Source organism: Oryctolagus cuniculus, chromosome 1 (assembly GCF_964237555.1).
Source record: "Oryctolagus cuniculus chromosome 1, mOryCun1.1, whole genome shotgun sequence".
In the NCBI taxonomy this organism is placed as follows: domain Eukaryota; kingdom Metazoa; phylum Chordata; class Mammalia; order Lagomorpha; family Leporidae; genus Oryctolagus; species Oryctolagus cuniculus.
Window position 1 is genome coordinate 238,126,984 of NC_091432.1, and position 27,087 is coordinate 238,154,070.

Sequence of the window (27,087 nt, forward strand, 5' to 3'; positions counted from 1 at the left end):
TGGAGGAAAAAAACTGTGGTGCACTGCTGGCAGCATTGCAAAGTGCAGAAAGTCGGGCAGGTCCCTAAAACTTCAGCATAAAATGACCACATGACCCAGCAGTGCCCTCACATGTCCCCAAGAGCGGGGAGAGGATGCGTCTGCATGGGAGTGTCCATGAGCATCGACCATGACAGCCAGGTGTGCATCTGTGGGTGCTGCCCGCCTGAGAGAAGGCAGACAAGACCTCATTTCAGTGACAGGTCCGGAGTGAACAAACCTGCAGGCAGGAGGGTGGTGCTGCCGGGAGACGCTGCAGGCGGGGTGCAGGGGAGGTAGGGGACGTTCTGCCAGGTGATGAGCCAGTGGTGAAACCGGAGAGATGCTCGCACGGCACTGTGAGTGCCCCACCTGCTGCTGCACCGTGCGTTTTATAAAACATCCCTTGTGTGTTGTGTGAATTTCAGCCATGTATATATACATATGTATGTATTTGTACATGTATGCACACACCCAGCTGTTGGCCTGTGGAGCGCCAACTTCTAACTGCAAAGCTGGTGCTGTCACAGAGCTGAGGGACACAGAGCTGTCCCTCAGTGTTGAGGGACGATGGACCTGAGTGGCAGTGTGGACCCTGGGCAGGGGCCCACGTGACATGGGGCAGCAGCAGGAGAGAGCAGAGCCTTTGGAGGACAGATATGGGTGCAGTTTGTGGAATCTAGACCCTGAGGTGGGGGAAAGTCCTGGAAATCCCAGTGCAGGGCCTGTGGGATAGCTGCTGGCCAGGTCAGAGTGACCTCTGCTCCCAGGTCAGGCCAGAGTGACCTCTGCTCCCCAGCCAGGTCAGAGTGACCTCTGCCCCTCAGGTCAGGACAGAGTGACTTCTGTTCCCCAGGTCAGGACAGAGTGACCTCTGCTCCCTGGCCAGGTCAGAGTGACCTCTGCCCCTGGTGGCATCGCAACAGACCATGGCTGGAGGAGGGGTGGGCAGGCTGGGTGCTGTCTACATCACCTTTTCTCCTTCCTGTCCTGCAGATGTTGAACCTCTTTGTGGCTGTGATCATGGACAATTTTGAGTACCTTACACGGGACTCTTCCATCTTAGGGCCTCACCACCTGGATGAGTTCATCCGGGTCTGGGCTGAATACGACCCGGCCGCGTGGTGAGTGAGCCCTGGTGGTCCTCAGGGGTGGTCCCTGCCTGCGGATCTCAGCACAGGGCCGGGCTGGCTTTGGAATCTCTTCAAGTGGCTTCTTCCACGAGACTTGGTCTGGGGCCCAGGTGTTTCTCCTGCTCCACGTGGGACGGTGCCATCACGTGGGCCCTTGTGCACCTCTCTGGGCTGGGGAGTCGTCGCCCGGTACCTGGGGGCCATGGAGGGCTTCTGGGGCTCCACTGGACAGGAGCTGGTTGTGCTCCCTTGAGGGCTGTGGAGGAAGCTGGGTTCCAGCACCCTGTGAGGTCAGAGGGCAGGGAGGGCAGGGAGACATGGGCTGTGGGATTGCTGAAGGCCGAGGGTCTCGCTCTTTTCCTTGAGGAAGGAGCCGGCAGGTGCCCACCCCAGTGCACGCACAGCACACGTTCCATGAGCGTGGTTTTCCTTATGTTGTTTTGTCTTGTTTTATTTATTAAGAAGCAGAGAGACAGTGAGTTGCAGACAGAATTTGCATTTGCTAGTGCATTCCTCCAATACCTGCGGAAGAAGCCTGAAGCTGGGCACTCCACCCAGGTCTCCCATGTGGGTGGCATAAACCCAGGACCTGACCCACCTCTGCTGGTCCCGGGTACACATTAGCAGGGAGCGGAAGTCAGGAGTGGAGCTGGCCTGAAACCCAGGCCCTGTGATGTGGGGCACAGGCGTCTCAGCCACAGGGCCAGACGCAGGTCCACGCCCTTGACACAGCAAGGAGGTTTGCTGTGCTGCAGTAGAAGTGGTTCACACCTAAACAGAGCAAGGGTCTTGTGAGGGAGAGTGTGGGGGTCAGAAGGTGAAGCTGCTTGAGACCACGTCCCATAGGAGGGTCCTGAAGCCCATGGCTGCTGTCCTCAGGAGGGAGGCAAGCAGAGCAGGGTCCCCGCTGTGTCCCTGTGCATCCCTCATCTGGTCATTCGCTCATTCACGCACGCACTTGCTCGTTGGTTCGTGTTCACCAAATCAGTCACCTGTTTACTTTCTTGTTCGAGCCTCAGTCACTGAGGGCTGCTCTTTGAAGGAAGAACGCAGGGTGTGCAGAGACCAGGCTGCTGCTGGGTAGGACACGGGCCTGTTCAGCACCCACAGCAGGTGCTCAGGGAACATGCTGGCGTAGAGCTCTGCCTTCAGCCTCTTGCTGCGGGTGTCCTGGAGATGACCAGACTCCTCCCGGGGAAGTCCCCACCACCCATACAGCTCCTCAGGTCCTCGTTTTCCCTGCAGTTGAAGCTCTGCTCGGAGAGCAGTACATAGGCCCAAAGGCTTGGAGACTCAGCTGGGCTTCCTCCCTGTCCCCATCACAGTGAGTCCTTGTCCAGGCCAGGCAAGCCCCGGAGCCCCTGCAGCACAGGTCACTCCTGCCCAGGGCACCAGGCCCACAGTGTCTAGAGTCTCTGTGTGTGTTTTCCACTTTAGTGAGCAAATTATGACTTTATGATTTTCACATGATGCACACTTGCATGAGCAAGTGCACATTTGTTCATGCTTTGTGGTGTATGTGGCTGTTTCCGTGGCTTTGGGAAGTCTTGTCATGTCTCATGTATGAACCTGTCATGTCTCATGTGTGTGTCCATCATGTCTTGTGTGTGTCATGTCTCATGTGTGTATGTCATGTCTCATGTATGAACACGTTGCATCTCATGTACGTGTCTGTCATGCTTCATGTGTGCCTGTCACCTCTCATGCATGAACCTGTGTGCCCTGCAGTGTCCAGGACTTGTACAGCAATGTTCAGCTTGGGGACAGCCAGCCACACCAGGTCTGTGTTCGGAGAGGGCCAGTCAGAGTGGAGTGGAGGCAACCAAACCCGAGGCTTGGACCCTGTAGGGTCGTCCAGACTGTGATGCAAGGGTTTGCCTCTATTTCTAGGAGGCTGTGGTACAAAACCAGAGGGCCAAGGCAGGTGTGTGAAGTGAGACCACTCCTCCATATCTCGTGAACATGTGTCCGGGTCCTCCAAGGTCGGCCACAGCTCAGAGCAGAGCGGAGCATGCAGGAGATGGACTGGGCCAACCTGCACTGGGGTGCAGACTGCTTCCCAAACCTGAGTTAACAAAAGCGTGAAAGTCAGGGGTGGATACAGAAAGTGCATGTTGAGTAAATGCAGGATACAGGCCTCACCCAGATGTGGCACATACAAGATAATGCACCAGACCCACAGGTCCAGCAGTGGTACCGACATGGCCTGTAAGCAGCGAGCACAGCTCTGCTCCCGTGAGCAGCACGGGCTGGAGGAGGCCAGAGCTGCAGAGGCATGCATCTGGACCCCATGTCCTGGGCACAGCTGGGGCAGCCTGGGCCTCTGAGTGCCTCCTGACGGATGCAGGGACATGGATGTGTTCATTTCCCGGGTGGACACTCAGAGAGCTCCTCGTTCTTGGGGAGAAACCTTGAAAGAACAAAGCTCTGTGAAATTTCCTGAGTGGGGCGTGTGTGTGCACAAGCACAGATGTGTGCACCCGTGTAGTGTTTTATGTGTACATGTGCTATGTGTGCACACAGGCGTGTGCATGTGTCTTGTGCACCTGCACGTTTGTGTGTACATGTGTGGTTCATGTAACTTCATGTGTGCATGTGTGTGCTGTGTGTTTGCATTGCATGTCTGTGTGCACGTGCGTCTCTTGTGTGCTTTTGTGTGTGAGTACATGTGCATGCCCTGTTGAGGCCGGGGTTTCTGGTGTACCTGGTGGTGAAGTGTGGAGAGTCGAGAGCAGAAAGTCAGCCACACTTGTTGGAGCAATCTGTGTGCTGGTTTTGTATTCGTCCATCTGTCCGCTCAGCACTCCCTGAGTGTCTGCCATGTGCTGGGGACAGGGCCTTCGGCAGAGCAGCTGCCCACTCTCAGGCACTCAGCCATGCCAGGGTGTTTCTGAGGGAGGAGGGGCCACACCTGTTTGGTGAGCCAGAGGCCATGGCCCTACAGCTGACGGGGGCACTGGAGTCGGGGGCAGCCCAGGAGGCTGCATCAGGCTGGGGAGGGCAGCACCCTGCAGAGGACTGGCATGAAGGCTGGAGCAGGCTGAGGAGGGCCTTGGACATCCAGTTAAACAAGCGTCTTGGACTTGGCTTTGAGGATGGCAAGGATAGTGTTTGAATCAGAGAGTGACAGTGTTAGGCCCACACCCCCTCTGATGGCATCTGGCAGTTTGATGGATGGGGCAGTTGTGGGGGCTGAGAGGTCCCACGTGCACCCAGCCCCTTGTGGTTGGCCAGCTCGTTGGGGGAAGCTGAAGGGGCTTCCTTTTCCTTCCCTCTACCTGGAAGCAGATTCAGCATGACCTGTAGCCGGCTGCACTGTGGTGTTGGGGTGCGGGTGCGGTGCCGCAGTGGAGGAGAGAAAGGTGTCTGTGCTGACCTGGGGGCGCCAGCCCTGGAGCAGCAGCTCCTCAGCTGGACCTGCAGGCTCCTGGGAGGACACGGTGTGCTCAGGAAGCATACAGGGCATGCCTCTGAGGCTGCTGTGTTAGGAAGAAGACCTGTGTCAGCCAGAGCGGCCCGGGGCACACCCGTCTCAGGGTCTGCAGGAAGAGCTAGTAGCAAGCAAAGTGCGGTTGTGTGCAGGGTGGGGGCTCAGCATCGGGCAGCAGGTGCGGCCTCTGTGGAGCCCACAGGTGTTCTGCGTCTAGTGCCTCCTGCTCACATTAGGCTCCAGGAATTATCCTGGGATGGCCACGCCTCCTGGGGTGGTCTAAACCCCAGTGCCCCCAACTAGGGAGTTCCTGTCTGGCCATACCCCTCAGCTTCAACACTATAGCTCTGGGGCAGGCGGGCGGGATGGGTCCCACCATGCCTTTGTTGCCATAACCTGTGACGTTTCCTTTCCAGTTGCCGGATTCATTATAAGGATATGTACAGTTTGTTGCGTTGTATTGCGCCACCCGTTGGCTTAGGGAAGAACTGCCCTCGTAGGTTGGCCTACAAGGTTTGCAACTCCAGAGCCTCCATCCGACATGCTCCCTGTCCCCAGCGCAGACACAGCACACACCCCTGCCTGGTCTGGGAATGTCGACACCTCACCTCTCCTGCCCTGCCCCCGCCCCTGCCCCGCCCGCACCCCAGCCTCCTGGACGCTTTGGTTCCCTGTCTGACCCCCCTGACTCCTCCAGCTGGCTGGGGACAGGCAGCCTCGTGAGACAGCGCACAGAGAAGGCATTCTGGCTGGGCCACGTTGGCCAGGACCGGCCGGCGGGGTGGGGGCTGGGGGCCAGATCCTGCCTGTGCCAAGGCAGCGGCTGCCTCACCCAGTTTTCCTCTGAGCTCTCGCAGGTGGGCTGATGGTCTGACAGGCCAGAGGCCGAGGGCCACAGAGGAGGGGCCTGGGCACTGGTAAACCAGGAGCAGCTCACCCTCTGGCTTGGTTTCCCAGGCCTGGAAGAGGAGAGGGCAGTGGCAGAGTGGGCCACAGACTCCGATCTGCCCAGCTCAGCCGAGGAGCCCCCGGTCTGGAGTCATGGGAGGAGAGTGAGGTCCTGGGGCAGACCCACGTGCCGGGAAGAGGCTGCCCCCTGTCTCCTGGGCCATGTGAACCTGTCTGTCACAGGTAGCCGCCCAGGGTAGCAGCAGGCCCCAGGCCTCGTGGCCTCTCTGCTGCTGGAACACAAGGTCCTGGGCCCCCAGGCACCTTCCCGAGCCTGGAGGCTTTTGGGTTCTAGGACCCACACTGGAGGCCCGGCCCACGCCCCGCCCCAGCTCCTCCCTCCCTGCAGCAGCCCTGCCCTGGGCCAGCCTCGGGCGTCTCTGGGCTTGGAGTAGCACTTGCCCTGTGGTCAAGGTTGGCTGTAGAGCTTCAGGCTCCCTGTAGTTTTCTGGCTTCATTTAGATTTTTCTCCACCTTTTTAGCTTCTGCCCTCACTTGGAAGCAAATCTGGCCCCAAAGAAAGCTGGTGTTTCCCTGTGGCTCATGGCCACAGCCTGGCCTGCTTCGTGCCCTGTCTGCCGGCTCTGGCGGAACAGTGCACAGCTCTTCTCTGATTTGGCATCATCTGTGGCTTCTGAAAGAGTGAACTCAGAGATGAACAACCCAAAGCCGCCCCGATGCAGCCCTTCCTCACCCCTCCATGTTCATTAGCTCAGACGCCACCCCTGCCCGCTGCCCCGCGGGAGGCTGAGTGGGGGCCAGGAGGGGACCGAGCCCAGCAGAGACCCCCCTACCCTACCTGTGGACCTGGGCGCCGGGCCCAGCGCTTGGATTAACTGGACCTGTCTTCTTGTCTGCTTCCTCCCCTGCTCCCCGCTGCCCTCCTCCTGTGGAACTCCCTGCTGGCCTCGGGGACGGGTCTCCAGTGGGCGCATCAGTTACAGTGACATGTTTGAGATGCTGAAGCACATGTCCCCACCCCTGGGGCTGGGGAAGAAGTGCCCTGCTCGAGTCGCGTACAAGGTAGACCCCGCCCCGCGCCCCCACCCAAGGGGGCCGGCTCGCCTGTCTCCCCTAGGGCTGGCTCTACTGTCTGGCCCCTGTGCCACTGTCTGCACCCGGCTGCCTCGCTGGTTCCCTCTGCTCCTCCCTGCCCTGTCTCTGCCTCCCTCCCACACTCAGGGACTCAACCACCACCACACCTGCCCCGGCTCAGGAGCCTGGAGCTGGCCTTTGTTCCTTCCCTTTGCAGGAATGAGGAGTCAGCCGGAGCCAAGGGCCGGGAGCCGGGGCTCCTGGGTTGGTGGAGCCTGCAGGGCCTGTGGTGCCTCTGTCACTCCCCTTCCCCCAGGCTCAGCAGGTGCAGAAGTTCCTCCGGCCTGCCCTGCGGTGGCATTGAGGGGGTGAAAGGGAGAGGCACCTGCTGCCACCCCTAGGGTGTCAGAGGTCACTGGGAGCCCAGGAGTCACTGACTCTGAGTTGCAAGGAAGTGGACTGAGGAACATCCCCAGCCCCTCCTGGGTGGGGCAGGCACATCACAGGGCCCAGCCCCAAGCCCCTCCTACCTGTCTATGCCCCTCAGAGCTGTCCTGTGGGCCCTGTTCTTCAGCCAGCCAAGCTGGGCCTGTGCCTCCCCCTGTCGGAGAGCTTCCCACCAGAGCATCTCTGGGCGTCTCCAGCTCATGCTGTCCCCAAGCCCTGTCACCCGACTCAGCACAGCCTGTAGGACCTGAGTGGCTCCTCTCGTCCCCTGCCCTTCCCCTAACTCATGCATGTTCCTACGAAAGAGAGCTCTGTCCACACCTGCACCTGGAGCCCTCCTGGGCAGTCAGAGCCATGATGGGGTGGCCCTTGGAGCACCTTCCTGGCCACACTGGCTGACTCTCCAGAATAGTAGATGGCCGTGGACCAATCCAGCAGCTGCCCAGAGCACTGTGGCCAAGAGCACCAGATTCTGGCTGTTTCAGGGGAGGGCAGCCCTGCCGGTGCCCTGGATGGAGCTCTCCTGTCATAGGAATGACCTGCTTGCGCTCAGTCCCCTCCCCGGCCCCCCCCCCCCCCCGGCTGTCGGTGCTGTCTGCAGGGCCACTGCACTCTGAGAAGCAGCTTTCTCCTGGTGTGCAACACACAGGGTGCACAAGGACTGGATGTGCCAGGTGGGGCTTTGCCAGCATTCAGGGGAGAGAATCTGGCTCTTGTCTCCATCCCTGGTGCCCCCTAGCCCCTGCCATCAGACTAAGGACCCTGGATTTAGAGCCAGTGTGCCAGAGACAGGGCTGTGAAAGGCCATGGCTTGGGGGAGGGTGGCAAAGCCCAGGGTGCAGCTCCCGGTTCCAGCTCCCTTCTGGTGGCACCAACATCTCGGATGCACCTGAGTACCGTTTCTTCCTCAAGCCCTCCTGAGTTTTCAGAACAGTAGGTGCCAGGCAGCTTGGGGCCGTGTCTAGGGGTCCATGGTGCAGACGAGACCTGGGGATCCAGGAGCAGGGTGCACGGCACTTCCCAGGCTCCTGCACAGAGCGCTGACCTGCACTCGGTAATGGCTGAGCCCCAGACTGGAAGGAGCTGGTCTCTGAGATTCTTCTCACTGGTGGTTTTCATTTGTGTATTTTTTACAGATTCTTATTTGCTTATTTATTCATTTATTTATTTGAAAGGCAAAGTTACAGAGAGATAGGGAGAGACAAGGAAGGAGGGAGGGAGAGAGATCTTCCATCCATTGGTTCACTCTCCAGATGGCCACAAAGACCAGGGCAGGGTAGCTGAAGCCAGGAGCTTCTTCCTGGTCTGCCACGTGGTGCAGGGCCCAAACACTTGGGACTTGTGCTGCTGCTTTCCCAGGTGCATAGCAGAGAGCTGGGTCCAAAGTTGAGCAGCTTGGACTGGAACCGGTGCCCACAAAGGGTTCTAGCACTGCGGACGGTGGCTTTCCCCACAGTGCCACAGGGCTGGCCCTGTAACTGAGATGGTCCCTGCCTTCAGCTGGCTTCAACCATCTCTTTCTGGCCCCTTGGCTGGGTGGTGAGAGGCAGGAGTCATGCTGGGCCTGAGCTAAAGCCAAGTGTTGCCCTTGAGGGGACTGGGACCCAGAGCAGCTCCTGCCTCTCATCCAGATGATCCATGCTGGGAGAGGAAGAGACTGGGGTGGGGAGGGCCTTAGAGACCAGGGTTTCCCCCACCCTATACACTGTCCCAGGGAGCCTGAGACAGGGTCGCACACCCATCTTTCAGCCACGGGCAGTGGGCAGGAGGTTCTATGGCTGAGAATATCCTGTCCCTTCTGAGAAATCAAGGCTACTGGCCTGACCCCTAACCATGGTCCTCACCAGGATCTCTGCTTTTCTCAGCTCAGGTGAGGGTGGGGTTGGGACAAGTGTGAATGCTGGCAAAGCTCCCATCCCCTACCTGCTCAGGCCAGGATCCTGCAGGGACCACCCCAGGAGGCCTAGCCCCACCTCCAGGGACCCCGTGCACTGTGCAGCCCTGGGGTGGGGAGCAGCCCCACAGGCCTAGCCCTGACCTGTCCTTGCCTGTTCCCAGCGCCTGGTCCGCATGAACATGCCCATCTCCAGTGAGGACATGACGGTGCACTTCACATCCACGCTGATGGCTCTCATTCGGACAGCGCTGGACATCAAGCTGGCACCAGGTGAGCAAGGCAGCCTGGGGGTGGGGGCACCGGGCCCTTAGGAGCCAGCCCCAGGTTGGGGGAGAGGGAGCCACCCCCAGCTGTGTACGGGTAGGGGTGGGGGGAGAAGGGGCCAGCCCCAGCTGTGTACGGGTAGGGGTGGGGGGAGAAGGAGCCAGCCCCAGCTGTGTGTGGGTGGTGGGGGAGAGGGAGAAGGAGCCAGCTCCAGCTGTGTACGGGTAGGGGTGGGGGGAGAAGGAGCCAGCCCCAGCTGTGTGTGGGTGGTGGGGGAGAGGGAGAAGGAGCCAGCTCCAGCTGTGTACGGGTAGGGGTGGGGGGAGAAGGAGCCAGCCCCAGCTGTGTGCAGATGGAGAGGAGAGGGAGAAGGAGCCAGCTCCAGCTGTGTGCAGATGGAGAGGAGAGGGAGAAGGAGCCAGCTCCAGCTGTGTGCAGATGGAGAGGAGAGGGAGAGGGAGCCAGCCCCAGCTGTGTGCAGATGGAGAGGAGAGGGAGAAGGAGCCAGCTCCAGCTGTGTACGGGTAGGGGTGGGGGGAGAAGGAGCCAGCCCCAGCTGTGTGTGGGTGGTGGGGGAGAGGGAGCCAGCCCCAGATGTGTGCAGATGGAGAGGAGAGGGAGAGGGAGACAGCCCCAGCTGTGTGTGGGTGGTGGGGGAGAGGGAGTCAGCCCCAGATGTGTGCAGATTGGGGGGAGGAGGGAGTCAACCCCAGCTGTGTGCAGATGGGGAGAGGGAGCCAGCCCCGGGGGAGGGGAGGAGGGAGGAGGGCAGGTGCTACCTTGGAGGGAGTTGACAGCTGCCCAGAGCACCTCCTGTACAGAGCGCAGGGTAAGAGGACAGCTGCCCAGTCCCTCCTTGGTCCCCCAGGAAGCCTCTGCACACTGGCACAGCCACAACTCACTTTCAGGCAGGGGAACTGAGGCATAGGGTTCTTCAGAGCCAATAGTGGGGGCTCTGGCCCAGCCTGGCCCAGCCTCACTGCAGCCAGAGCCATTCTGGTGCCTCAGCTTCCAGCCCCAGTGAGCCCTATGCCTTCAGGTCCAGTCCAGTTGATGCCACACAAGGGGAGGAAGACCCTGCCCTGCTCCTCCACTGAGGCCTTGCCCCTGGCCCTGGGAACTCTGCCCTGCTCCTACCATGGCACAGAGTCAGCTCCCTGCTCATCACTCACATGGTCTCTTGCTGTGCTGGTTTTTCTCTCTACTGGCTTATATTTTATAAGATTTATTTATGTATTTGAAAGGCAGAGTTAGAGAGAGAGAGAGAGATCTTCGATCCACTGCCCCACCCTTCATATGACCGCAACAACCAGGGCTGTGCCTGGCTGAAGCCAGGAGCTTCTTCCTGGTCTCCCACGTGGGTGCAGGGACCCAAGGACTTGGGCCATCCTCCACTGCTTTCCCAGGCCATAGCAGAGAGCCGGATTGGAAGTGGAGCAGCCAGGACTGGAACTGGAGGCCATAAGGGGGTGCCGGCATTGCATGCTGTGGTTTAACCTGCTACGCCACAGCACCAGCCCCTTGTACTGGCTTATTTATATCGCTATTATCAAGACGTGTCACCCATTTTAAAGAAGTTCTCTCCCTCTCTGTCCATCTCACAGTTTTATTCCTTCATAAGCGAGTAGCTCCTTAAGAACCTGGTCTCTGCCGTTTGATTTCTGCCTCCCAGTCCCCAGAGCGTCACTGAAGCTTGTGTTGTTAATAGGCCACAGCCTGCACCCTGGGAGCCCATGCCACTGCTCAGTCCCCCGGGGCCATGCTGCAGCCTGCACCCTGGGAGCCCATGCCACTGCTCAGTCCCCCGGGGCCATGCCACAGCCTGCACCCTGGGAGCCCATGCCACTGCTCAGTCCCCCGGGGCCATGCTGCAGCCATTTTTCAGTCCCCACTCTCTTTCTGAGACCCTTGCACATCTGTGTCTCTCGTCCTCTCATCTCCCAAGCCCTGAACCTGCTTGTGGGGCATCGGGGTCTTCTCTTTGCGGTCCACACTCGCCCCATGGTCACCTGACCCGTTCCCTGGCCCTCAGTATCGTGGATCCATTCTGTGTCGGTCCAGACCCAGGTCTGCTGCCGGGCAGGGGACAGCTGTGCCCCACAGCCCTGCCGCCAGCACCAGTGGAGGCTCTGGTGCTCCAGCTCCTCAAGACTCCCTCTGAGGCCACCTCTGTCCCCTCATTTTTCTCACCCCGTGTTGCATCGGCATCTGATCTCTCACTGCAACCTCTCTAGTCTGCCTTCAGAATACATCCAGAGTGTGGTCACTTGAGTCCCTGCCCCCTGCCAGCTCCTGGCCCCGCCTATCAGCAGCTAGCATGCTCAGGTCAAAGGTCACACCAGTGAGGATGACAAAGACCCTGCTGACAAGAACAGCATCACAGAGGGTGTTAAGAACAACTTCACACGTTCAACCCACAAACCAAGCTCACTTGGGAGTGGATGGCCTAAGTGATATGGTGTTTGTGAGGTGAATTAAATTCAGTGAAAACCCACAGCACAGGTGATTTCCAGCTCTGATGGCTTCATTGGTGAAGTCTGTCACACATTGATGAAGAAGTGACGCAGTCCTGTGCACTCTGCCAGAACAGGTCCGGCTCACGGGCGAGGCTTTGTTCTGGTAACAACACACATGTAAGTATGACAGGAGAACACCAGGTGAACCTCCGTGAAAATGCATGTAAAGATGAACTTGGCAGTATTTAAAAGGATGACACAGGTAACCCAAATGGGTGCATCCCAGGAACGCAAGCCTGGGTTTACCAAATCAGAACAGAGTGATGACTTCAGTAGACACAGAAAAAGAATTTGACAGAATTCAATGTCCATTAATGATTTTTAAATTTCAGTTTAGGCCGGCGCCGTAGCTCACTTGGCTAATCCTCCACCTGTGGTGCCGGCACCCTGGGTTCTAGTCCCAGTTGGGGCACCGGGTACTAGTTCCGGTTGCTCCTCTTCCAGTCCAGCTCTTTTCTGTGGCCAGTAGGACAGTGGAGGATGGCCCAAGCTTGGGTCCGTGCACCCGCATGGGAGACTGCTCCCGGCTCCTGGCTTCGGATCGGCACAGCGCCAGCTGTAGCAGCCATTAGGGGAGTGAACCAATGGAAGAAAGATCTTTCTCTGTCTCTCTCTCACTGTCTATAACTCTCTCTCTCACTGTATAACTCTGCCTGGCAAAAGAAAAAAATGAATTTAAAGTAGGATTAAAGCAAGCTTCCTCGCTTATATTGTATTATTGTAGAGCCTCCAGCAGGTACCCACGCTCGTGCCAGTTAGGATGGAATTAACCCTTTCCTCCCTGGACCCAGACGTTCACTGTCAGCATCTTGTTCAACATCAGACTGAGGCAAGAGACTTAAGTGATGGGGCCGGTGCTGTGGTGCATTGGGCTAAGCCTCTGCCTGCAGCGTCAGGTTCCTATATGGGCACTACTTCGAGTCCCAGCTGCTCCACTTCCTATCCAGCTGCCTGCTGATGCACCTGGGAAGGCAGTGGAGGATGGCCAAGTGCTTGGGTGGGTGGAGCTCCTGGTTCCTGGCTTCAGCCTGGCATGATGGTTGTGCCCATTGGACAGAAGATCTCTTTATTTTTTTATCTCTGTCACTCTTTCAAATAAATTTATTTTTAAAAAAATCATAAGAGAAATCCAAATTAAAATCACAGCAAGGGGCAGGTGTTTAGGCTGAGGTTGAGACACAGGTGGCCCTGACTCTGGCCTCAGTCCTAGCTTCTTGCTGATGGGCACCCTCAGAGACAGCAACTGCCTAGGCCTGGGCCTCTCACGCAGGAGACTGGATCAGGCTCCCATCCCCAGAGCAGCCCAAGCCCAGCTGTTGGTGGCATCTGTGGAGTGAACTAGTGAGTGGATCTCTCTGTCTCTGTCTCTGCCTGTCAAATTAGGCCACAGTGAGATGATGCTGCACAGCATTGTGACAGCTAGAGTAGCTCTTTAAATGCAGAGAAGGCAGGGCAGCCAGCATTCTTAGGGGTTCCTGGGGGGAGTGCAAACAGTACAGCCCGTGGGTGAAACAGCAGCTTGTGCAGTTGCTGACGTATGGCCTGGCCACACACAAACACTTGGTGCAGATGTTTGCAGCTGTATTTGTAATTGCCCCAGACTGAACATTATGCTTCCTTCACCTGGTGATAAACCATCTGCAGTATGTCCACACAAGGAGATAGAAATCACCGGGGCCGGTGTGCTGGTGCAGCAGGTTAAGCTGCTGCCTGCAGTGCCGGCATCCGTATAGGCTGCTCCACTTCCCATCCAGCTTCCTGCTAATGGCCTGGGAGAGCAGCGGAGGATGGCCCAAGTGCTTGGGCCCTTGCTCCCAAGTGGGAGACCTGGAGGAGGCTCCTGGCTCCTGGCTTTGGCCTGGCCCAGCCCTGTCCATTGTGACCATTTGAAGAGTAAACTAGTAGATGGAAGATTCTCTCTCTGTGTGTGTCTGTCTCTCCATCTCTGTGTAACTCTGCCTTTCAAAAAATAAATCTTTATGATAAAAAATAGAAATCAGCCATGAGAAAGAAAAGGTGATGAGTGCAACAGTGTGGATGTAGCCCGCACAGCAGGCAGCGATGGAGCTCAGGAAAGCCAGCGAGGGTGTGGTGCCATCTGCAGGCCACCCTGGCACTGCAGGGCCTGGTAGTCAGGTGAGGGGTTGACCCACAAAGGGGCATGGAGGGACCAGGGCTTATGGGTCTGCAGTAGTACCCATTCACCAAAACTCACTGGAGAGCATCAAAGGGTAAATTTTATGCCTTAATAAACCTGATGCTAAAGAAAGTAAGTCCCGGGGCAAGTCTTCGGCAGCAGTTAAGACACTGGTGGAGACGCCCACAGCCCACATCCGAGTGCCAGGGTTTGAGTCCTGGCCCCACTCCCCATTCCACCTGCCTGATGCGCACCCTGGGAGGCAGCAAACGATGGCTCAAGTATTTGAGTCCCTGCCACTCCCACGGGAGACCTGGGTGGAGGTCTCAGCTCCTGGCTGCAGCCCAGCTCTTGCGGACAATTGGGGAATGAACCAGCAGACGGGGTCTCTGTCCCTCTGCCTCTCAAATGAGTAAATGAATAAATAATTCTTTAAAGTTAGATTATTTCATTCCAGTAGCTTCTTGCTGAGAGCCCTCGGGACTGCACACACTGCTGTCTCTGTCTCCAGGGTCTCCCCGCTGCGCCCTTCCTCATGAGACCCTGCCTGGTCCCCTGTCCAGAGCCGCAGCCCTCCTGATAACTCTCATCCCCTCCCCACTTTTTGTTTCCTCTCCTTGGTGCTTCCACTACTCAGCGTGCAGTCTGCAAGTACTGCAGAGGGCTGGACTGTTTCTGCCCCATTCTTTGAAACAGTAGCTGGCATGAGGAGAGTGCTCAATACCCGAGTGGATCGATGAGCGACTGGAAGACTGCCACACACAGTCTGGTCCCCACTGCCACCCCCATGCACACATCTGTGCACACGTACGTGTACATGTACACAGGCACCCACATGCACAACCACATGTGTGCACAGTGGACACTCAGTGGGCATGCATATGCACATATGTACACCGTGCACGTGTGTGTGCCTACACTGCACACGTGCAGGCACACAGTACACATGTGTGGGCATACATGCTCATGTACACAGTGCACACATGCAGCATGCTCATGTACACAGTGCACATGTGCAGGCAGTATGCTCATGTACACACACACACATGCGCAGCTACACATGCCAGTCGGAAACTTGGAATATCTGCTTTTCCAGGCAGGCTCCAGGCAGGGAGAGGACTTTGCAGCCTCCATGTCCACTCCAACCCTCCCCACCTGCCCCAGCTATGCCCAAGGGCAGAATGGCTTCTAACATTCTTCCCCTCCCTCTCCTGCCATCATCCTGGCCCAGCTGGGACCAAGCAGCACCAGTGCGACGCAGAGCTGAGGAAGGAGATTTCCTGTGTGTGGGCCAATCTGCCCCAGAAGACCCTGGACTTACTGGTACCACCCCATAAGCGTAAGTGGGAGGGCAGGAGGTACCTCTGCCCCATGTTCCCTGCCCTCCCGGAGGCTGCAGGGGGTGGAGGGGAGGGTGTGGGCTCTGCTCCCTGGCTGCGCCGGGGGCCCACATGCAGGGAGCTGTGCCACACAGTCCTGGGCTCTTTCCATCCCTAAGCAAAGTCCCTGACGCTGCTGGTGGGAGTTCTCCCATAAGCCCAGGGAAAAGGCAGCAGGGGCTCCTACAGTCAGGGCGCAGAATCTTGGGAGGGGACTGAGGACTGCTTCAGGGAAACTCAGATGAGCTCACCTGAGGCTGGCTCAGGTCTAGGGAAGCCTTGGGGGAGGGGAGGCTGTGTCCTCCCTGCGCTCCGCCCCAGTCCTCGGCTTCCTGGTCCCAATGTCTCCCCCTGGGTCTTCTCCTCAGCTGACGAGATGACGGTGGGCAAAGTCTATGCAGCTCTGATGATCTTCGACTTCTACAAACAGAACAAAACCAGCAGAGACCAGACTCAGCAAGCCCCCGGAGGCCTGTCCCAGGTACCAGGCTGCAGGACTCCCCAGAAGCCATGGATGCCTCCTAGACCCTGGCACCCTCCATGGCTTGAGGATGGTGGGAGACCCCACCGTTCCTGGAGAAGGTGCAGTGGGGAGGGAAGCAGCCACCTCTGTGGCCCCAGAGTCAGAGACCCCACAGCCCTCTGGGGTTGCCAGGTGCTGTTGGGCAGAGGCAGTGGGCAGAAGATGAGACAGCTGAGGACAGAGGCCCTGGGAAGTGTCACTGCTGGGCACTGTAACTGCTGGGCAGTGTCACCTCTGGGCACTGTCAATCCTAGGCTCTATCACCACTGGGTACCTTCACCCCAGGGCACTGTCACCCCTAGACAGTGTCATCTCTGGGCACTGTTACCCCTGGGCACTGTCACCCCTGGGCTCTATCACCCCTGGGCAGTGTCACCTCTGGGCTCTGTCACCCCTGAGCTCTGTCTCCCCTGGGCAGTGTCACTCCTGGGCAGTGTCACCTCTGGGCTCTGTCACCCCTGGGCTCTGTCTCCCCTGGGCAATGTCACCCCTGGGCAGTGTCACCCCTGGGCTCTGTCACCTCTGGGCACTGTCATCCCTGGGCACTGTCACCTCTGGGATCTATCACCCCTGGGTTCTGTCTCCCCTGGGCAGTGTCACTCCTGGGCAATGTCATCTCTGGCCTCTGTCACCCCTGGGCTCTGTCTCCCCTGGGCAGTGTCACCCCTGGGCTCTGTCACCTCTGGGCACTGTCATCCCTTGGCACTGTCACCTCTGGGCTCTGTCACCCCTGGGCTCTGTCTCCCTTGGGCAATGTCACCCCTGGGCAGTGTCACCCCTGGGCAGTGTCACCTCTGGGCACTGTCACCCCTAGGCGCTGCCACCTCTGGGCACTGTTACCCCTGGGTACTATCACTCCTGGGCTCTGTCTCCCCTGGGCAGTGTCAGCCCTGGGCTCTGTCACCTCTGGGCACTGTCATCCCTGGGCACTGTCACCTCTGGGCTCTGTCACCCCTGGGTTCTGTCTCCCCTGGGCAATGTCACTCCTGGGCAATGTCATCTCTGGCCTCTGTCACCCCTGGGCTCTGTCTCCCCTGGGCAGTGTCACCCCTGGGCACTGTCACCTCTGGGCAGTGTCACCCCTGGGCACTGTCACCTCTGGGCACTGTCACTCCTGGGCTCTGTCTCCCCTGGGCAGTGTCACCTCTGGGCTCTGTCACCCTTGGGCTCTGTCTTCCCTGGGCAGTGTCATTCCTGGGCAATGTCACCTCTGGGCTCTGTCACCCCTGGGCTCTGTCTCCCCTGGGCAGTGTCACCCCTGAGCAGTGTCACTCCTGGGCACTGTCACCTCTGGGCACTGTCACCCCTGGGCACTGTCACCTCTGGGCACTGTCACCCCTAGGCGCTGCCACCTCTGGGCACTGTTACCCCTGGGTACTATCACTCCTGGGCTCTGTCTCCCCTGGGCAGTGTCACCCCTGGGCTCTGTCACCTCTGGGCACTGTCATCCCTGGGCACTGTCACCTCTGGGCTCTGTCACCCCTGGGTTCTGTCTCCCCTGGTCAATGTCACTCCTGGGCAATGTCATCTCTGGCCTCTGTCACCCCTGGGCTCTGTCTCCCCTGGGCAGTGTCACCCCTGGGCAGTGTCACCTCTGGGCAGTGTCACCCCTGGGCACTGTCACCTCTGGGCACTGTCACTCCTGGGCTTTGTCTCCCCTGGGCAGTGTCACCTCTGGGCTCTGTCACCCTTGGGCTCTGTCTTCCCTGGGCAGTGTCACTCCTGGGCAATGTCACCTCTGGGCTCTGTCACCCCTGGGCTCTGTCTCCCCTGGGCAGTGTCACTCCTGGGCTCTGTCTCCCCTGGGCACTGTCACCTCTGGGCACTGTCACCCCTGGGCACTGTCACTCCTGGCCTCTATCACCCCTGGGCAGTGTCACCTCTGGGCTCTGTCACCCCTGGGTTCTGTCTCCCCTGGGCAGTGTCACTCCTGGGCAATGTCATCTCTGGCCTCTGTCACCCCTGGGCTCTGTCTCCCCTGGGCAGTGTCACCCCTGGGCACTGTCACCTCTGGGCACTGTCACCCCTGGGCACTGTCACCTCTGGGCGCTGTTACCCCTGGGCATTGTCACTCCTGGCCTCTATCACCCCTGGGCAGTGTCACCTCTGGGCTCTGTCACCCTTGGGCTCTGTCTCCCCTGGGCAGTGTCACCCCTGGGCAGTGTCACCTCTGGGCAGTGTCACCCCTGGGCACTGTTACCCCTGGGCACTGTCACTCCTGGGCAGTGTCACCTCCAGGCACTGTCACCTCTGGGCTCTGCCACCTCTGGGTGGTGTCACCTGCAGGCATCATCACCCCTGGGCACTGTCACTTTCCTCAGTGGTGACAGGTCTGAGGGTATTTGAGCGTCCTCTCTGGAGATGGCAGGGACCATAGACTCGCACTGGTGGGCCAGGGCAGCCGTGTATTCACCCCAGCTCCAACTGGGATGGCTTGGGGCCATCTTCCTGATGTCACCTTCAGCAGCCGCCACAGTGGGGCTGTGTGCGCTGGTGCCACACCACGCCCCGCTGCTCCGGCTGGGCAGACATCACTAATCAATCTCGGCAGTCTCCCTCAATCCGGAAATTCCACCCAGCTTGGTACTGCAGTGGCTGCACGTTGGTGACAAGTTCGGATCTTTGCCATCTGCTAATTGTGCGGCTGGGAAACTGAGGCTGTGAGGTCACGTGGCCATCCCGAAGTCAGTGAGGTCAAGCGGGGAACGGGCGTCAGGGCTCCAGGGTGGGGCCTGGGTGCCCTGTGGTCAGAGCAGGCTGCTGTGGCCCTCAGAGCTCCCCCTCTGCCCTCTTGCAGCTGGGCCCCGTGTCCCTGTTCCACCCGCTGAAGGCCACGCTGGAGCAGACTCAGCCGGCGCTGCGTGGAGCCCGGGCTTTCCTGCGGCAGAAGAGTTCTGCCTCCCTGAGCAACGGCGGGGCCGTGTGAGTGCGGGCAGAAGGGCGTGGCCGGGCGGGGCGGAGGGGTGGAGAGCTGAGCTAGGGGCTGGAAGAAGCAGAAATCCCAGTTCCTCAGCCTCCCTGCCCACACTTCCTTGTGGCTTTGGGGACATCCCGAGGGGCTGCCTCCCAGACCGCAGCATGGGTGGCCGTCAACCCTATGCCCACCTCCACCTGTGCTGCCTCAGGTGGAGTTTCGCTTTCTCCGTTGCAGAAGTGGACTTCTAATTCCTGCAGCTGGCCAGTCTCACTTGCCCGCCCACAGCTCCAGGACTGCTGGCTGAGGCAGGCTTGTTCTCAGGGAAGGGCGTGTGATGCCTGGGGCCTTCACACGGCCTCCGTTCCCACTGTAGTCCGCACAGCTTTCTGTAAGGCCTGCCGGTGTCCTCTGCCCAGGTCCCCATTGTGATGTTGATTTCTGAAGCGAATGCGTGTTTTCCATGAGTCGGCCAGGCCCTTCTGGGTCAGTGACTTAAAGCAGAGATCATTTGTTTCCATTGTTGTTGGTGAGGGTGGGAGATGGGGCCTGGACCCAGCTCACTTGGGGGGCCCTGGGACCAGTGGCCCCCAGGGCTCGAGGCTCAATGGGCCTCTCTGTGTGTCAAACCTTTCTGGACCCCCGCACATGCCCCGTGGGGAGGCCCCCATCACCCAGTGCCGGCTGTAGAGCCAGGCCTGTGTTCGGGGTGGACATGGGCCTTGCAAGGGAGACCCTGAGTCTCAGCTGCCCTTGCACGTCTGGTTCCAGGCATGGGGGCCTAGAGCCAGCCTCATCCTCGAGCTGTCCCCTGTGCACCATGCATGCTGAGGGCAAAGGGCCTCAGGGGTGCTGGGTGCCAGGCTTGCAGGGGGAAACGGACGCCAGTGATTTCTCTGAGCCAAGTCCTCACGTGGATGAGCGGCAGCTCGTGTCACAAGTCTGCAGACCAGAGGGCTTGATGCTTGCCTCGGCCTTTGGGTCCAGCTTGGGTCCTCTGCCGTCTGCACCTTGGCCAGAGAGCTGCGCCTCCCAGACTGCGAGAGAGGTGTCTGCAGCCCTCAGAAGCCCCGTCATGGTGGGGACCGAGCATGGCCCATGGGAGCCACACGCACTCAGGGCAGCATGGGGTCGGCACCACTCGGCGAGTGTGACACAGGCATGACCAGTACTTCCCCTGTGAGGACCGCGGACATCAGCAGAGCCGAGCACAGAGGTCCTGTGTTCTAGCAAGACTCTCCTAGCTCCAAGTGGGACGACCAGGCCCATGGCTTTTGCTGGGGCGTGGCCAGTGGGAGTGAGTCTGACCCTGTGGAACAATCCTCTCTTCTCTTCCACAGACAAACCCAGGAGAGCGGCATCAAGGAATCGGTTTCTTGGGGCACTCAGAGGACCCAGGATGTGCTTTGCGAGGCCAGGGCACCCCTGGAGCGGGGCCACTCAGCTGAGATCCCAGTCGGGCAGCCTGGGACACTGGTGGGCACGCCAGATGGGGAGGGGTGTGTGAGACTGCCCTGGTGGCCATGTGGGACTGTAGCTTGAGAGTATGTGAGACTGTTGCCTGGAGGGTGTGAGACTGTTGCCTGGGTGGTGTGAGGCTGTTGCCTAGGTGGTGTGAGACTGTTGCCTGGAGGGTGTGAGGCTGTTGCCTGGGGGTTTGAGGCTGTTGCCTGGTGGTGTGAGGCTGTTGCCGGGGGAGTTAGACTGTTGCTTGGGGGGTGAGACTATTGCCTGGGGTGGTGAGGCTGTTGCGTGGTGGGGGTGTATAAGACTGTTGCGTGGTGGGGGTGTATAAGACTGTTGCCTGGGGGGGTATGAGGCTATTGCCTAGGGGTGTGAGGCTGTTACCTGGGGCTGTAAGACTGTTGCTTGGGGGGTGAGGCTGTGGCCTGGAGGTGTGAGGCTGTTGCCTGGGGGGGTGAGGCTGTTGCCGGGGGTTAGGCTATTGCTAGGGGGGGTACTATTGCCTGGGGGTGTGAGGCTGTTGCCTGGGGTGTGAGGCTGTTGCTGGGGGTTAGGCTGTTGCTTGGAGGGGTGAGACTATTGCCTGGGGCGGTGAGGCTGTTGTGTGTGGGGGGTGTAAGACTGTTGCCTGGGGGGATATGGGACTGTTGCCTGGGGCTATGAGACTGTTGCTTGGGGGGTGAGGCTGTGGCCTGGAGGTGTGAGGCTGTTACCTGGGGGTGTGAGGCTGTTGCCTGAGGGTGTGTGATACAAGGATGGAGAAGTGTGACTAACCTAACCCTGACCCTGAACCCTAAATCCTAACTGGGCTTGCCTGATGAGACTGACAGGCAGCTGCTCTCCCTGCAGGCTGTAGATGTCCAGATGCAGAACATGACTCTGAGTGGCCCTGACGCCGAACCGCAGCCAGGGCTGGAGAGCCAGGGCCGAGCCGCCTCCATGCCCCGCCTGGCCGCAGAAACACAGGTCTGGCGGGGTGGGGCGTGAGGGGAAGCTGCGTGGTGGGGTTGGGGGTGGAGCCTTGGTGTGTGGACTTGTGCACGTGGAGAGCGAGGGCCTTGGGAGGGGAGAAGCTGCCTCCCGGGAAGCCTGTCCTGGAGCCCCCACAGTTGACCAGCGCCTGGGGACGACACCTGCCCTTTGGGGCATCCCTAGGACATGGAGCTGGTCTCGCCAGGGGCTCCAAGCCAGCCAGGAACACCTGAGTCCCTGTGTGTGCCTCCACCCCTGCACCACCCTGCCCCCGCCCGTGGCTCTAAGGCGTCTCCCACCTCTGCAGCTGCTGTGGCCCATGAGGCCATGTCCGGTCCTCTGTCCATCCTTTCTCAAAGCTTTCTCCTCTCCCTGCCTATCTTCCACCCTCCTGCCCTCGCTGGCCCTGCGGTGCCCTCTGGGTGTGTGCAGGCCCAGCCAAGCTCTTGCTGCTCACACTCGGCAGTGGGTGAGCTCCCCTGGGGGAGCCTGGTCCTCATTTCAGCTTTGGGGCGCAACCAGGCAGGCACCTGTGAGCCCCCCAGGTTTCTGCAGCCAAGCCGACCCCGCCCCTTCCTAGGGAGAACAGAGGTTGGGGGCTTCCTTGCCTGGGGAAGGCACCGGGGGCGGGGCTCCCTGGGCTCCCTCTGAGGCTCTGTGCCTGCCTGCAGCCCGCGCCTGACGCCAGCCCCATGAAGCGCTCCATCTCCACGCTGGCCCCGCGCCCCCACACGGCCCGGCTCGGCAGCACCGCGCTGGACCGCCCAGCCCCCAGCCAGGCCCCGCACCATCACCACCACCGCTGCCACCGCCGCAGGGACAGGAAGCAGCGGTCCCTGGAGAAGGGTCCCAGCCTGTCTGCTGACACAGATGGGGGTGCGTCCAGTGGGGTCTGGGGAGCTGGCCCCGGGGTTGGGCCCTCTGTCAGCAGTCCAGGGTGTCCGTGGGGAGCCCCTTCCTTGCTGTCCCCCAGGGCCCTGTGACCAGCCGGACCCCAGGGGAGCGAGCCCCAGGCGTGGGCGCTGGGCCCTCGGGGGCTGTCCGGCTGCCCCGGTGGGGCCCAGGGCTAAGGTCTTCCTCCCTGCCTGGGGCTCCACTGTGCTGACTTCTCTTCTTCCTGTGCCAGCCCCCGACAGCACGGTGGGGCCAGGACTGCCCACGGGGGAGGGCCCCCCCGGCTGCAGGCGGGAGCGGGAGCGCAGGCAGGAGCGGGGCCGGTCCCAGGAGCGGAGGCAGCCCTCGTCCTCCTCCTCGGAGAAGCAGCGCTTCTACTCCTGTGACCGCTTCGGGGGCCGCGAACCCCCACAGCCCAAGCCCTCCCTCAGTAGTCACCCCACGTCGCCGACGGCCGGGCAGGAGCCGGGACCCCACCCGCAGGTAGGAAGGGGCTCTGCTCTAGGGCCTCCCCCGGCCAGCCCCCCTCTGCCCGCTTGCGCTCCGGTGCCCTGAGCCCACGCCGGGCCCAGCCTGCTGCGTCCTCCGAGCTCCTCCTCGGGTGGTCCCCATAGCTGTTCACGCGTGCGCCCAGGCCTCCCTCTTCTAGCTGCTTCTCGCAGTGTGCGGGCGTGGCCTGGGATCTGCTCCCCTCTCCTGGGGTCCCTCCTCCTCTCCGGCTGCTCCCCGCCCCCCACGCCCCTGCTGGGGCCTCGCCTCCCCTCCCCTCCCCTCCCCTTCCCGTGTGTCCCCTGGCCCAGCCCACGACTCCCCCTCTCCCGGGGCCGCCGTCCCCCCCCCACCCCGGTCCCTGTCCCCCTCCCCATCCCGGTCCCTCTCTCCCTCTCCCCCTCTCCATGCCCCGCCCCCACCACATGCACCTTGTCCCCTGCCAAGCCCCCTCTGTGTGTTGCTGGCCGGGTGTCTGGGAGGTTTGGTTTTTATCTTTGACTTGTTCTGTTCCGTCTTCATGCAGGGGAGTGGTTCGGTTCACGGGAGCCCCCTGCTGTCCACATCTGGTGCTAGCACCCCGGGCCGGGGGCGGAGGCAGCTCCCCCAGACCCCCTTGACCCCCCGCCCCAGCGTCACCTACAAGACGGCCAACTCCTCGCCTGTCCACTTCGCCGGGGCACCGAGCGGCCTCCCCGCCTTCTCCCCCGGCCGGCTCAGCCGGGGCCTCTCAGAACACAACGCCCTGCTGCAGAGGGACCCGCTCAGCCGGCCCCTGGCGCCCGGCTCGCGCATCGGCTCCGACCCCTACCTGGGGCAGCGGCTGGACAGCGAGGCGCCCGCCCGTGCCCTGCCCGAGGACGCGCCCGCCTTTGAGGAGACCGCGGCCAGCAACTCGGGCCGCTCCTCCCGGACCTCGTACGTGTCCTCACTGACCTCGCAGCCCCCGCCGCTGCGCCGCGTGCCCAACGGCTACCACTGCACTCTGGGGCTGGGCGGGGGCGGCCGGGCGCGGCGCGGCTGCCACCACCCCGACCGCGACCGCCGGTGCTAGCCGCTGCGCGCCCGCCCCCGGCGGTGGGCTTCATCTTCCGCGCTGGGCTGCGGGGACGCGGGCACCGAGGCCCTGGACGGGGCCTGGGCGGAGGCCCCTGCTCCCCTCCCCCTCCTCCCTGACAGCAGACGGATCAATAAAGCCCCTTCCGGCGGGACGCGGCTGTCTCTGCCCCCTGACGTGCTGCCTTCCCAGGTCTCCCACCACAGGCTGATCCTGTGTCAGAGACCCCGGTGTCAGTGTGCAGGGGTGGGGGGTGCGGGGCCTGTGTCGGACCCCCAGGGTTAATGGGGGGAGCGTCAGTGTGTGGGAGCACCTGTGACCCGTGTTGGTGGGAGGAGTTGCACTGCCTGGAGGCATAGGGGAGCTTAGGGGTCTCGAGGGAGCCGGGGGAGGAGCTGAGGTTGCTCCTGGTCCCTGGTCGCGGGGCGGCAGGTGGACGCTGGACACACTCAGATCTCTCAGTCCCTCCCCGACCCCATCAGCCCCAACAGGGACCAAACCTGGAGGACGTGCCGGCTGCTGGTCTAAACAGAACAGGAAGAAAATGAGGAAACCGGAAAATCAGAGCCGTGTCTGCGGCTCGTGGGAGGAGCCCAGCGGCCCCTGGCTCCGCTGCTCTTGACCAAGTGCCTGACCCCCGGCCCTCGTGCCCCAGGCCCCGGCTCTGCGGTGCGCGGCGAGGCCTTGTGAGCCGCCCCGGTGGGTTCTGTGAAAACTTCAAGACAGCAGCCAGGAGGGACCAGGGTGGCCAGCGGGAGGTCCCCAGGGAAGCCGTGGGCTGTGCATGTGTGTGAGGGGTTCCTGTCTCTTCTCCATCTGGGTCTCCGGCCTGGGAAGCCAGCAAGCCGGGCAGGGCCTCTGCTGTATCTGCACCAAGAGAGAGATGAGGGGCTGGGGGCTCCGGCAAGGGGCTGTCGGGGCCAGGAGAGAGCGACCACATAGGAGGGCGGCTCCTGCCGCCCAGGTGGGGCTGCTGCAGGCCGGCCCTGCTCCTGGCACAGGGCGGGGACCGGGAGGAAGAGGCCGCATGAGGACCGGCGCTGTGACCCACAGGGCTATGCAACAAGACACACATTTCACAGACACAACACAGGACAGCCACCTGGTCTGGGGCCTTGGCATGAGTGTGACCAAACCTTTTTATAGAATTTCCTTACGCGAAGGCACAACACTCTGAGACTTTAACATAACAGAGTATTTTATTCCAGTTGAGCAGACTTAAACGGGAACCTCGGCCTGTGCACGTGATCCCCGTGCCCGTGTCAAAAGGCAGAAGGGTGTGTTTCCACGCTGGCGTCTCATCTCTGGTCCCCAGCCCCAGCCGGCGTTGTCTCCGGTGCTGGGGGCACCCACAGCCTGGCCCTGGCCTCACTGGGCTGGGATCGTCCTTTGCAGACTGGTGTTTCCCAGCAGGCGTCTGGATTCCTGGAGCTGCTGGGGGCGGTGGCAACTGCAGGCAGTGGGGAAGAGGAGGCGCCGCTGTGCTTTCCTGACTGGGGGTTTTGTGTCTGTACCGTCTCTTCTCGAGCTGTTCCGTGTCCCCCTGAAGTCTCCTGGTCAGCTGCCAAATCTGCAATGCATCATCAGTTGTCTGCATCTGGGTCCAGGCAAGCAGTGGCTCTAGTTTGAACCAGTTAGCGTGTGCATGTAAAATATATACATATATACATATACACCAGTATGTGCATGGAAATGTATATCTTCGTACTTTTTGATACAATGTACTCATTTGTTAATTTTTAATTATATTTGATATAAATCAAAGGTTTGTTGCGAAACTTTATATTTAACAACAGTGTTAAAAAAAAAGTCCCAACCATGCAACACAACTGGGACCGACTTAAAAAAAATCCTGTGACTGACTCGTTTGCTGCCTGAGTGATATTTATCAGCCAATCTTTGGATTCTGCTGTTGTTTCTACAATGACAATTTTGTATGAAGCAAAGTCCTTGGATTAAAATAAAAACTTAGCAAAAAATCAAGACCAGGACCCACCGTGCTGCAGGGGATGTGTGGACTGTGCATGTGGGTGGCTTGGAAGAAAGCAGACACGCTCGCGGCTCAGGCGTGGACACTCCTGGGGGTGGGGTGGGGCCGGGTTAGAGCTACCGGGCAAATGGGCCAGCTTGGAGTCGGGAAGGCAGTGGGTGAGATTTCGTAAAACTTGAGTTCCAGGCAGGCCTAGAGATGCTCAAGTAAGAGAGGCAGGCTTAGGGTTGTATTTTGGATTGGGATTCAGGACTAGGGCCAAAGTATGAGATTATACAGCACTGATGGATGGTTAGGGTGGGAGTTAAGAGTTAGGCTTTGGTTTGGGTTTAGGAAAGCAGAGTTGAGAAATAAAATGGAGGGGGCTGGTACTGTGGTATAGCGGGTTAAAGCCACAGCCTGCAGTGGCCAGAATCCTACATGAGCACCTGTTCAAGTCCTGGCTGCTCCATTTCTGATCCAGCTCTCTGCTAATGCCCATGGGAAAGCAGTGGAGGGTGGTCCAAGTCCTTGGGCCCCTGCACCCAGGTGGGAGACCCGGCAGAGGCTTCTGGATCCTGGCTGGGATCCTGGCCTAGCCCCTTTCATTGCAGCCATTTGGGGAGTGAGCCAGCGGATGAACGATCTCCCTCTCTCTCTCTCCCTCCCTCTCTTTCTCTCTCTCTCTCCCTCCCTCCCTCTCCCCCCTCCTTCTCTCTGTAACTCTGCCTTTCAAATAAATAAATAAATATTAAAAAAATAAAATGGAGAATTATTGGGGTTTGAGTGTGGTTCTGGTTATGATTCAAATTTAGATGTGGGTTCAGGTTTGCATTCAGTTGGAATTTTGTGTGGCTAGGGTTAGGTGTAGGGCAAGGATTGGGGGTTGTCAAAGTCAGGATGAGAGAAAGTTCAGCTTAGGGTCCGTGTGGACGGGGGTCAAGATGAGGGTGGTGAGTCTGCCAGTTAGGGGTTCAGGGGACAGGGCGAGGGGTCAGCACGGGGCCATGGATCTGTGGTCAGTGTAAGGGAGCAGTGAGTTCAAAACAGGGTCCGGTCAAGGCCAAGGACAGTGGCTGGGGTCAGGATCAGTTTTGAGTCCTGTCAAGGTCAGACCAGGTCCAGGGCAGGGTGAACAGTGAGTCAGAGTTGGGTGTTGATGTCAGACGTCTGGCTACAGGTCCTGGTTGGGGTTAGGGTGTGGATCTGGGTTGGGGTTGGGGTCTGCTGAGGAGCCAAGGCAGCCCCTGCCCTCCCTCGGGTGAGTTCTTCCCATGAGCACAGTGTCTCCCTGTCCGTCCCCACACCCGCAGCTCATGGCTGAGGCAGTCTGGGACCACTGCTTCCAGTGAACCCAGCAGAGACGAGCAATGGCGGAGTCGTGGCTGGAGGTGTTTGCGAAGCTGATGGTGCAGTGCAGGTGGGCAGTGATGGTTGAGCTTCCTGGTTGGTTCACTCAGCTGTGTCAAAGTGAGCACAGCGGTGTGAGCCTTCAGTGCCCAGCTGACGTGTGCACCGAGGGACGCTCCGTCCTGCAGGCACTTGGCTTGTGTCCATGTCTCTGTGGATAAGCAGCGTCTCTGCCCTGGGCCGTTTGCTTG

General features: G+C 60.1%; 1 protein-coding gene and 1 long non-coding RNA gene across 13 annotated transcripts in view; one reads left to right on the top strand and one right to left on the bottom strand.

Annotated features, from left to right (window-relative positions):
- Positions 1-25,500, top strand: part of CACNA1B (calcium voltage-gated channel subunit alpha1 B) — a 207,497-nt gene extending 181,997 nt beyond the window's left edge. For 8 of the 12 annotated variants that reach the window (XM_070068043.1, XM_070068152.1, XM_070068185.1 and 5 more), the window contains 11 exons: positions 1,015-1,142; positions 6,456-6,552; positions 9,070-9,178; positions 15,057-15,164; positions 15,573-15,685; positions 18,525-18,649; positions 19,982-20,117; positions 20,955-21,071; positions 21,749-21,953; positions 22,204-22,454; positions 22,987-25,500. In XM_070068043.1, the coding sequence (XP_069924144.1) occupies positions 1,015-1,142; positions 6,456-6,552; positions 9,070-9,178; positions 15,057-15,164; positions 15,573-15,685; positions 18,525-18,649; positions 19,982-20,117; positions 20,955-21,071; positions 21,749-21,953; positions 22,204-22,454; positions 22,987-23,514 (1,917 nt within the window). In that variant the 3' untranslated portion in view covers positions 23,515-25,500. 12 annotated transcript variants of the gene reach the window in all.
- On the bottom strand, positions 9,452-23,405 carry LOC138845890 (uncharacterized). Its single transcript, XR_011383178.1, has 3 exons — positions 23,272-23,405; positions 15,456-15,624; positions 9,452-12,341 (listed from the first exon to the last, which is right to left on the bottom strand). It is a non-coding gene; the product is annotated as an uncharacterized lncRNA (long non-coding RNA).
- Positions 25,501-27,087: the final 1,587 nt, after the last annotated feature.